General features: G+C 45.5%; 1 protein-coding gene across 1 annotated transcript in view; it reads left to right on the top strand.

The window, feature by feature from the left end:
- The first annotated feature begins 11,684 nt into the window (after nucleotides 1–11,684).
- The window catches only part of LOC126414947 (calaxin-like), a 117,304-nt gene continuing 116,747 nt past the window's right edge, over nucleotides 11,685–12,241 (top strand). The window contains exon 1 of the mRNA XM_050083392.1: nucleotides 11,685–11,792. Coding sequence (XP_049939349.1) covers nucleotides 11,701–11,792 — 92 coding nt within the window. The 5' untranslated portion in view covers nucleotides 11,685–11,700. The remainder of the gene's footprint in view (nucleotides 11,793–12,241) is intronic.

Raw genomic sequence — 12,241 nt, 5'->3', positions numbered from 1 at the left:
CAGAGCTCTACTAGGCATAGTCGTACAGGAGGCGATGTCCGACTTTTAATTGAGCTAGCCAATCAGTTATAGTGGGATCTACAGTTAACGGAGACTCCGAAGTACGGTACAGATTGACATTTTTTAAACACTAGGCAGGGTCATAAGGTTCAATAAACATCATAGTTAACGACAGAAATGGAACAGTGTGTCTGGCATACGTAGGAAATAAGACAGCTGCATCTCAATTACAGTCAGCTTACCCAGTGAGCGGCATTCCCACCTCCCCCCTCCCCCCCATCCCCTCAAACCAGCTTATACCACAGTTGAAGAAATCACAATCTATGTTATCACAAAATCATCGAAGTCACTTTCAGTCCTTCCATTCAGCTTGAAATAAAACGTCTGCGATCTGTTATAGGAACAATTTTGTTCGGTAAGGGTTAAGTAGGCCATCAGAACCTAGGTAACTGGTATCGTCCGTTCCAGGATCGGCTATAATCTGCTACTGATTCAAATCTAAGCCATAAATTGCTGCAAATACTTATCCTCCGCATTTCTTGGAACAGTTCCCTAAGTGGTGCTGTTATTCGCCTTAAGTTTGAACTATCGGCTGCTCCTGCTTTGAGCAAGCAAGTGATGTTGAGGACTTTACAGAAAGAGATATGTGTCACAGTGACCTAGGTTCGCTGTCGCTTTCAGACAAAACGTGGCAGTTGCGGATGGATGTAGCGCCTCGGACTGTGTAGCAGGGAATCTAGTCCTCTCGCCGTGAAGTGGGCGTGGTATATGTAGGCTAATCTTTTCTGGAGAAGGTGCAGCGTCCGTAGAGTAGACAGTACTTGGGACATCTATGGTACGTTACACAGGGAAGTTCACCCAAGACAATCACTTTCAGTAGCTTCAAGATGCTCGACAATAGTCAAGGCAACTTTCAAATATGCACGAATTTTAGGCTACAAGTTCTGTTCTTGGAAACAACATTAGCGGTTAGGTTCCATTCTGTTTAATACCAGTCACAATCACGGATCAGCTAGAATATTATGACAACCTGCCTAATAGCTGGTATGTCCAACGTTGGCATGGAAACTGCAACAACGCGTCATACCATGGAAGTAGTTGGAGGGAGTTGGCACCACATTTGCACAAACACAAGTCGCATAATTCCGTGGAGGGGGGCAATGAGCTCGTTAAATCACATACCAGGTGTGATTGGGATCAGAACTGGCGAGTTGGGGGCCAGCACATAAACTGGAACTCGCCACTCTGTTCCTCGAACTACTCCATCACTCTCCTAGCCTTATGATACGGCGCATTTTCTTATTAAAAAATGTAACTGGCGTCGGGAAACATGATCGTCATGAAGCGGTCATACACGTGGTCTACAACCAGTGTACGATACTCCTTGACCTACATTGTGCTTTGCACGAGCTGCACTGTCCCCGCGGATACCCACTTGAAAGTTCCCCAGAGCATAATGGAACCGCCGCCAGCTTGTCTCCGTCCCGCAGTACAGGTGTCAAGGAGCTGTCACACTGGAAGACGACGGATTCGCGCCCTCTCATCGTCATGATGGAGAAGGTAACGGGATCCATCAAACCGAGCAACGCTCTGCCACTGCGCCTAAGTTCAGTGCCAATTTCAGTCATAGTTGTCGACGTCCTGTTGTTAACATTGGCTCATGCGTGGATCGTCGGCAATGGAGGCCCATCGTTAGGAGTGTTCGGTGCACTGTTTGTTCAGACGAACTTGTTCTCTGCCCGGCATTAAATTCTGATTTTAGTTCCGCATGTAATAAAGAGAGACGTTTTAGTGTAACAAGCTACAGATACTAAGTGAACTTCAATTGTGTGAGTCATCCGGATTACGAACCCATTCGTCTATAATCTAACATTCTTCAGTTCGCGAGTGGATACAGAAAAACTGTAGGTTGAAATACACTCCTGGAAATGGAAAAAAGAACACATTGACACCGGTGTGTCAGACCCACCATACTTGCTCCGGACACTGCGAGAGGGCTGTACAAGCAATGATCACACGCACGGCACAGCGGACACACCAGGAACCGCGGTGTTGGCCGTCGAATGGCGCTAGCTGCGCAGCATTTGTGCACCGCCGCCGTCAGTGTCAGCCAGTTTGCCGTGGCATACGGAGCTCCATCGCAGTCTTTAACACTGGTAGCATGCCGCGACAGCGTGGACGTGAACCGTATGTGCAGTTGACGGACTTTGAGCGAGGGCGTATAGTGGGCATGCGGGAGGCCGGGTGGACGCACCGCCGAATTGCTCAACACGTGGGGCGTGAGGTCTCCACAGTACATCGATGTTGTCGCCAGTGGTCGGCGGAAGATGCACGTGCCCGTCGACCCGGGATCGGACAGCAGCGACGCACGGATGCACGCCAAGACCGTAGGATCCTACGCAGTGCCGTAGGGGACCGCACCGCCACTTCCCAGCAAATTAGGGACACTGTTGCTCCTGGGGTATCGGAGAGGACCATTCGCAACCGTCTCCATGAAGCTGGGCTACGGACCCGCACACCGTTAGGCCGTCTTCCGCTCACGCCCCCACATCGTGCAGCCCACCTCCAGTGGTGTCGCGACAGGCGTGAATGGAGGGACGAATGGAGACGTGTCGTCTTCAGCGATGAGAGTCGCTTCTGCCTTGGTGCCAATGATGGTCGTATGCGTGTTTGGCGCCGTGCAGGTGAGCGCCACAATCAGGACTGCATACGACCGAGGCATACAGGGCCAACACCCGGCATCATGGTGTGTGGAGCGATCTCCTACACTGGCCGTACACCACTGGTGATCGTCGAGGGGACACTGAACAGTGCACAGTACAAGCAAACCGTCATCGAACCCATCGTTCTACCATTCCTAGACCGGCAAGGGAACTTGCTGTTCCAACAGGACAATGCACGTCCGCATGTATCCCGTGCCACCCAACGTGCTCTAGAAGGTGTAAGTCAACTACCCTGGCCAGCAAGATCTCCGGATCTGTCACCCATTGAGCATGTTTGGGACTGGATGAAGCGTCGTCTCACGCGGTCTGCACGTCCAGCACGAACGCTGGTCCAACTGAGGCGCCAGGTGGAAATGGCATGGCAAGCCGTTCCACAGGACTACATCCAGCATCTCTACGATCGTCTCCATGGGAGAATAGCAGCCTGCATTGCTGCGAAAGGTGGATATACACTGTACTAGTGCCGACATTGTGTATGCTCTGTTGCCTGTGTCTATGTGCCTGTGGTTCTGTCAGTGTGATCATGTGATGTATCTGACCCCAGGAATGTGTCAATAAAGTTTCCCCTTCCTGGGACAATGAATTCACGGTGTTCTTATTTCAATTTCCAGGAGTGTATAACGCTAATCAAATAAATACACAGCGCAACTAGGGGGAACAAAACATTTCTACCAAACTTTTGTAATACAGAATTAGAATTAGCCATTTTATTTGTATATGTGAAGATGGCAGCTGTTCTTTCGGACGTGTCCGAAAGAACAGATACCATCCTTATATATATATATATATATATATATATATATATATATATATATATATATATATATATATATATATATATGGCTCACCGGCCATTGGACCATCTTCTTCTTCTGTGGGGATGCACAAACAGTGCCCGAACTCTTACGGGAATCGGCATCGGGAAAAAGCCGCGAGTAATGAGTGTAATGGGCTGGGGTACTATGAATATAGTGCGGGACAATAAACTGAGAATGTGGGGCTCACGGGAGGCGTGCCAAAGATAAGTCCCTGCAGTCGCACTACCCTCTGTGTCCTCGGTGGCTCAGCCGTATAGAGCATCTGCCATATGAGCAGGAGATTCCGGGTTCGAGTCCCGGTCGCTGCACACATTTTCAACTGTCCGCGTTGACTTATATCAACGCCTGTATGCATCTGGGGGTGTTCATTTCATTGTAATTCCATTATTTGAACTGAGCAACTGTATGGTATTACACCACGTGACGTGAAGGAAAGATAATAACCAGGGTAAAACACGTTGTATTATAGTGAGAAATATTATGACTATAAAGTTAGCTTCTCTCAAAGTCTGCAGGGAGTCACGTATATGTGTCTTCTACAAGAGTTCCCCAACTATCTTCTACTATGGAACATGGGCTATACTCTTGGACAGTGAGTTGTTTCCCTAGTATGGGTGGTAAACAACCCCGGTACAAGAACCAACACCGAATCACAATCACTGATCACGTGGAACGCCTTATGCTCATGTGATTACTAAATATGGAACACTGTGAATCGTAGGTGGCACTGTTTTTCTCATTACAACGTTGTATGGAATTAATCACTGTGGCACTAGTTAAACAAAGTAGTCCAGTAGGTTTTCAGAAGAGAACTAGAGATTCACATTTAAAGGAAGGAGAGGAGAATGACACAGTCATTACAAAAAATAAGTGTAAATCAGTATAAGTGAAACTTCCTGGCAGATTAAAACTGTGTACCGGACCAAGACTCGAACTCGGGACCTTTGACTTTCGCGAGCAAGTGCTCTACCATCTGGCTGCCCAAGCACGACTCAAGCCCCGTCCTCACAGCCTTACTTCTGCCAATATCTCGTCTCCTACCTTCCAAACTCTACAGAAGCTCTCCTATCCATTCTTTCAGGAGTGCTAGTTCTGCCAGGTTCGCAGGAGAGCTTCTGTAAAGTTTGGAAGGTAGGAGACGAGATACTGGCAAAAGTAAAGCTGTGAGGACGGGGCGTGAGTCGTGCTTGGGTAGCTCAGATGGTAGAGTACTTGCCCGCGAAAGGCAAAGGTCCCGAGTTCGAATCTCGGTCCGGTACACAGTTTTAATCTGCCAGGTAGTTTCACACCAGCGAACTCTCCGCTGCAGAGTGAAAATCTCATTCTGGAGTATAAGTGAAGATTGCGGCGTCGACATGTGTTGATGCGCAGACGGTGTAGCGAAATGAGTCGGTGGTATTGCCAACAGTTAAAAGCTCTGTAGGCCCCAGGGCCGTCCTACGCAACATATTGCTGTACAAAGGCCGGAGGACACGAGAAAAAGAATAGATACTCGCCGTAGCACAACATGTGTTCTTTCTGGAGCTATGGAGGAACTTCAGTGTTAGAGGACCTACGATGCCGATGGCAAGACAAATCTCCTAGCACGTAAAATGAGGGTAAACTATCGCCGATCAGTGGAGAGTTTTAAGGGAATGTGGAAATTACGAGATCTGGATTATTTAGGCTAGCAGAGGTCTTCCAAATTCGAGAAAGACAACGCTAGTGCTGAAGACTGGAAGCACGACGGTATGTGTTTCTAAGCACAATGTAGCAACACAAGGGATGGACAAAAACATGGAGACATCAAAAACACAACAAATTACCATACCGAATGTGGTGCAGCAAACCCGTTGCATTCGAAATAGGTTCCAGTCGTTCCAAAATGGATAAATACAGGTTCTATATGATTTTCATGGGTATCTTATACCACCTTTCTGCAAAATAATTGCACGTTCAGGTAGTGATCAAGCACCCTTCTCTCCAAAGTATACCATAAAGGCTCAACACTATTGACATCTGTCTTTTTATTATGTTACATATTCATTTTGTCAACCACCGTGCCCAGTTTTATAATACGTTTTAAACTTTTTATCCTCACACCGCTGAACAGCGGTGGCTTTTATCCGCTGAAATCCCATGCCTCGTTCATATGGAGGAGAATGAAATGACAATAAAGGAAAAAAAAGTGCACCAAACCAGTAATGAGTACAAAGCAAGGCCCCATCAGAAAAATCAGGAAATTTTAAAGAGCCATCTGAAGATAGATTTTCAACAAATGTGAAACGGGTAATGGTCTGATTTAAATAAGTATTTTTAGTTCATACTTGTGGCTGGTTACTTTTTAAATTGTAAAGCTTGTAATTGTACAACAGCCACGATTCTCAAACTGTAAACTTTCGACAAGATAGCGTTGACCTATTTAGTCCTCTCTACAACTCCCAGAAGTCGTAGGAATAGTCAAACATTCCGCATATTGTTAACGGTAACGGTCCTATAGCATTCCATTCGATATTCCCTAGATTACCTTCACATCTGTCTGGGTTCGACAGTCACCTACTCAAACAACACTTCTTATGAAATCAGATAGAGACTAATTGCAGCCAATAGAGCCTATTTTGCTCTAACAAGACTCGTGTCATCTAGGCTCCTGACGTGCACCACCAAGTTACTCATCTACGGAACGCTTATTAGACCAATGCTCACATATGCTTCCGAAACTTGAGCCCTAACAGCAAAACACATCGAAATTCTGGATGCATTCGAAAGAAAGATTCTTCGAAGAATCATCAGCTCAATGTGTGAAAGAGGAACATGGAAAGATACAATCGTGAGCTGTACATCATTTGTAAAGACTCACCTATCAGAAGAAAAGTGAAACAAATCAGATTGAGGTGCGCTAGGCATGTAGCACGAATGAGTGATTCTGAAGTACCCAAAAAGGTATTACAAGGAAATACAGGAGGACAGAGAGGGCGTGATTGGCCGTGGGCCGATGGGAGGTTGGAGTAATTGAGGGTCTCTGGTTCAAAATGGTTCAAATGGCTCTGAGCACTATGGGACTTAACATCTGAGGTCATCAGTCCCCTAGAACTTAGAACTACTTAAACTTAACTAACCTAAGGACATCACAGACATCCATGTCCGAGGCAGGATTCGAACATGCGACCGTAACGGTCGCGCGGTTCCCTACTGAAGCGTCTAGAACCACTCGGCCACGACGGCCGACTATGGTCTCTGCGAAATGCTTTATAGTAACTGGAGTGCGTTAACAACGGACGGAGATACACGACGGAAAATTCTTGAAGAGGCTAAGGCTCGCAAAGAGCCGTAGAGCCACAAAAGAAGAACAAGGAGAAGCAGTAACAACACGTTGAGTTCTATCTGCTGGGAAGTTCTACATCAGTCACAAATCTTGTCCAATACTTCTTAAGTTCGCATTTTGTTCGCTGCAGAACTGCATATAATGTCTCCGAGAAGTCCAGAATAACGGTACCAATCTGGGTGCCTTTGTCTACGGCGCTCTGGATTTCATGAACGAACTCAGCGCGCTGTTCTTCGCAATATCTCTGTTTACAGTCCCATACAGATTTGAATAGAACAGATTATCATTCTCTGAAAATGTCATAATAAGTTTCATACTTCTACAAATATGGGCGTTAGCTTTATGGACAAAACTTTATGTGCGTTGTCGGGCGATCATTCTCGAAAAGGGGGTCACATTTGCTTTTCTCCATTTGTTTGGTACTCTTCGTTGATTCAGCAAAATAAAAGACCGTGACCTCAGTAGCTATTTAAACTGGTATCTAGATTAGTGAGTAGTGCTACTACTAGTAGTAATTATGCAATTGATTAGTGAGTAGTGCTACAACTACTATTAGCAATAATGGAATTAACTCAGAGAGTTGTTTCACTGAAAACAGTTACTAAATAAAATTATGGAATAATCTCAGTTACAGCAAGCAATAAGAAGTTATTGTCTGCTTTAGTTTCTAGGAAGCTGACGTATACGAGGTGTGCTCAAAAAGTAATAGCAATTTTTGTTTTTCTTAAGGAATCTTTATTTATTCATCTACATCAACTTTGCCCCGCTCCTTCAGCGATTGTGTTTTTATCCCATAATTGGTAGCAGAACGACGTCCATTCATGGTTCCCTTCAGCCTCGGAAGCAGAAAGAAGTCGCAGGTGGCCATGTACGACGAATGTGGTGAATAAGACAACACAACGGTTTTATTTTTGATCAAAAGATCACGAACAAACATTGAGTTGTGAGCGGGAGAATTATCGTGATGCGGTTTCCACGAGGGGTTCTGCCACAATTCTGGTCGTTTCCTTCGGACTGCATCATGCTAACGGCACATAACTTCCAGGTAGTATTCCCGATTGACCAGACGACCATAGGGCACTATCTCATCGACAAAAACAGTGAGAATAACCTACACATGTGATCGAACTTGTCGAAATTTTTCGGTCTTGGCTTTTCAGACGGTTTTCATAAGGACGATCGGGCCTTGGTTTCGACGTCATACCCTTATATCCATGTTTCGTCAGCTGTTATAACTTTTTCAGAAATTCTGGACGTTGGTGCGATCGAGCGAGGTGGTGCAGTGGTTAGTGCACTGGACTCGCATTTGGGAGGACGACGGTTCAAATCCGTGTCCGGCCATCGTGATTTAGGTTTTCTGTAATTTCCCTAAATCGCTCCAGGCAAATGCCGGGATGGTTCCCTTGAAAGGGCACGGCTGACTTCCTTCCCTAGTCTCATCGGACTGATGGCCTCGCTGTTTCGTCCCCTCCCCCAAAAATCAACCTACCAACCACTGTTGCCAAATTTCCTTTCTTCGTCGCCCCTTTTCTACGGAAAATGCGCATGGGACAAAATTTTGTTAAAGATATTTTGTATTTTTAGTATTCAGGGAATCACAATGAAACATTGAAGAGTGTGAATTTTTGTTCATCCTGTATAATTCATAACTGAGTGGAAGCTAGGTGTTTATTATTTTTTATTCATTGCTTTCGTGGTAATAAAAAAGTCCGACCATCCAGATCTAGATTTTCCGCGATTTCCCTAAATCGCTCCAGGAAAATACCGGGATGGCTCCTTTGAAAGGGCACGGCCGATTCCCTTCCCCACTTTTGACACAATCCTAGCTTGTGCTAAGTCTCTAACGACGTCGATATCGACGGAACGTTAAACCCAGTCTTCCTTCCTATCCTTCGATCGTTGTCGACTTCTTTCAGCAATTCCTGAGCTATGTCTACTCGACGTCGTGTTTGGTCAAAATTCAACAATTTCAGAACAAACTTTGTTGCTACACTTTTCATGCCTAAAACATCAGAAAACATTGCTTGGCACGGGCCAAAGGCTTTGCCAACATCATTATCAACCTCTCTGATGGTGATTCGGCGATTTTCTAGAACCTGTTTCTCTATTTCTTTAACACAGTCGTCGGTAACTGATGTGTTAGGGCGTCCGGGGTGGTTGTCTTCGACGTCTTCTCGACCCTCTGTGAAACATTTGTACCACTCACAAACTCTTGTCTTACTCATAGTGGATTAGCCAAAAGCGACAGTCATTATTTAGAATACGGTGCTGCACTTTATTCCATTTTTCAAGCGAAACTGAATGCAACTTCTTTGATCCATCTTTTTCGAAAGTAAAAATTGGCGAGCACTCGAAAACACGTATAACCTTTTAGAATGTCAATAGTAAGCTAAATATTCCAAACAGTTGGAAATTCTAACATACCGGGTGATGAAAAAGTCAGCATAAATTTGAAAACTAAATAAATCATGGAATAATGTAGATAGAGAAGTACAAATTGACCCACATGCATGGAATAGCATGGGGTTTTATTAGAACCAAAAACACACAAACGTTCAAAAAATGTTCGACAGATGGCGCTTCATCTGATCAGAATAGCAATAATTAGCATAACAAAGTAAGACAAAGCAAAGGTGATGTTCTTTACAGGAAATGCTCAATACGTCCACCATCATTCCTCAACAATAGCTGCAGTCGAGGAATAATGTTGTGAACAACACTGTAAAGCATGTCCGGAGTTATGGTGAGGCATTGGCGTCGGATGTTGTCTTTCGGCATCCCTATAGATGTCGGTCGAACACGATACACTTGCGACTTCAGGTAACCCCAAAGCCAATAATCGCACGGACTGAGGTCTGGGGACCTGGGAGGCCAAGCACGACGAAAGTGGCGGCTGAGCACACGATCATCACCAAACGACGCGCGCAAGAGATCTTTCACGCGTGTAGAAATATGGGGTGTTTTTTTTTTTTTTGGTTCTAATAAAACTGGTAGAATAAAACTGGTAGAAGCCGACCTCGGCGATGATCGGTTAGGATTCCGCAGAAATGTTGGAACATGTGAGGCAATACTGACCCTACGGCTTATCTTAGAAAATATATTAAGGAAAGGCAAACCTACATTTCTAGCATTTGTAGACGTAGAGAAAGCTTTTCACAATGTTGACTGGAATACTCTCTTTCAAATTCTAAAGGTGGCAGGGGTAAAATATAAGGAGCGAAAGGCAATTTACAATTTGTACAGAAACCAGATGGCAGTTATAAGAGTCGAGGGGCATGAAAGGGAAGCAGCGGTTAGGAAGGGAGTGAGACAGGGTTGTAGCCTGTCCCCGATGTTATTCAATGTGTATATTGAGCAAGCAGTAAAATAAACAAAAGAAAAGTTCGGAGTAGGTATTAAAGTCCATGGAGAAGAAACAAAAACTTTGAGGTTCGCCGATGACATTGTAATTCTGTCAGAGACAGCAAAGGATTTGGAAGAGCAGTTGAACGGAATGGACAGTGTCTTGAAAGGAGGATATAAGATGAACATCAACAAAAGCAAAACGAGGATAATGGAGTGTAGTCGAATTAAGTCGGGTGATGCTGAGGGAATTAGATTAGGAAATGAGACACTTAAAGTAGTAAAGGAGTTTTGCTATTTGGGGAGCAACATAACTGATGATGGTCGAAGAAGAGAGGATATAAAATGCAGACTGCCAATGGCAAGGAAAGCGTTTCTGAAGAATAGAAATTTGTTATCATCGAGTATAGATTTAAGTGTCAGGAAGTCGTTTCTGAAAGTATTTGTATGGAGTGTAGCCATGTATGGAATTGAAACATGGACGATAAATAGTTTGGACAAGAAGAGAACAGAAGCTTTTGAAACGTGATGTTACAGAAGAATGCTGAAGATTAGATGGGTAGATCACATAACTAATGAGGAGGTATTGAATAGAATTGGGGGGAAGAGGAGTTTGTGGCACAACTTGGCAAGAAGGAGGGACCGGTTGGTAGGACATGTTCTGAGGCGTCAAGGTATCACAAATTTATCATTGGAGGGCGGCGTGGAGGGTAAAAATCGTAGAGGGAGACCAAGAGATGAATACACTAAACAGATTCAGAAGGATGTAGGTTGCAGTAAGCACTGGGAGATGAAGAAGCTTGCACAGGACAGAGTAGCATGGAGAGCTGCATCAAACCAGTCTCAGGACTGAAGACAACAACAACAATAAATCCCCATGTCATTCCAAGCTTGTGTGTCAATTTTTACCTCTCTATCTACATTATTCCGTGGTTTATTAAGTTTTCAAATTTATACTGGCTTTTTGATCACCCGGTACATCAGGAAAATGTGTACCAACAAACTGAAACTCTGATGCATACAGCCCGCGAAATTGAAAAATTCCCGTTACATTTTGATCACACCTCGTATGTGTATCACCAACAAAAAAATAAATAAAAGATGACAATTGATAACAGAATTGACCTCAGAATGGAACTATGAGGTACGTCCTCAATTAAAATGAATGCAATAGAATTAAATAAATGATAGAATGTATCTTATCCAAAACGAGATTTCCAGTGACTGACCTGCGAGGGGTGTGCGCAGCACGCATCGCAGGATGGCCAGTGGGGGCGGGCGAGGCGGCGGCACGATGCTGCTCAAGAGCGTGTCGCTGTTTCTGGCTCGCGGGCGCCGGGCGTCGCAATCGGCGGCGGCGGCGGCGTCGGCTGCGGCGGCGGCGGCGGGGCTGTCGGGTGGGGGCGGCGCCGCGGCAGGGGGAGGGGCGGCCCGCGGGGGCGGCAAGCGGCGGCGCAAGGGCGGCGCGAGGCAGTCGCGGCCGGCAGCGCCAGCCGGGGGCCGCAGGGCCGCCATGGGGGACGACGCCGCCGCCGCCGCCGCCTCCTCGGCCAAGGGCGCGCACCTGCTCGTCGAACACCTGCGCCGCCGCACGCACTTCTCCAGGTGCGTGCCAGCCCTTCCTCTGCTTACCACCATTTCTACTGCTTTTTGCACACTCATTACTGAAGCGCTGTGTCGAAATACAGAAACACTTCGTTACATAGTTATAAGCAACTTAGTTGGTAGTTAGCTACATGTTCCATTGATGATTTGAACGTACAGTACGAGCGAGACCCCTCGCCATTTCGTTATGCTGATCCGTACAGCTTTAAAGTCTGTTACACAGCATAACAGGCAAGGCGAGCAAGTGCTACCAACGTACTATGCACAGGCGTGAAATTGAAAAATTATCCGAAATTTGTCAGACTATTTTCAATCATGTGTAAGATTATATTAATGCAGATTAGTGTACTAACCACAACACCTTAATACAGGGTGTTACAAAAAGGTACGGCCAAACTTTCAGGAAACATTCCTCACACATAAATAAAGAAAAGATGGTATGTGGACAT

Source organism: Schistocerca serialis, chromosome 1 (assembly GCF_023864345.2).
Source record: "Schistocerca serialis cubense isolate TAMUIC-IGC-003099 chromosome 1, iqSchSeri2.2, whole genome shotgun sequence".
NCBI classification, from domain to species: domain Eukaryota; kingdom Metazoa; phylum Arthropoda; class Insecta; order Orthoptera; family Acrididae; genus Schistocerca; species Schistocerca serialis.
This window is presented reverse-complemented; position numbering and strand designations above follow the sequence as displayed.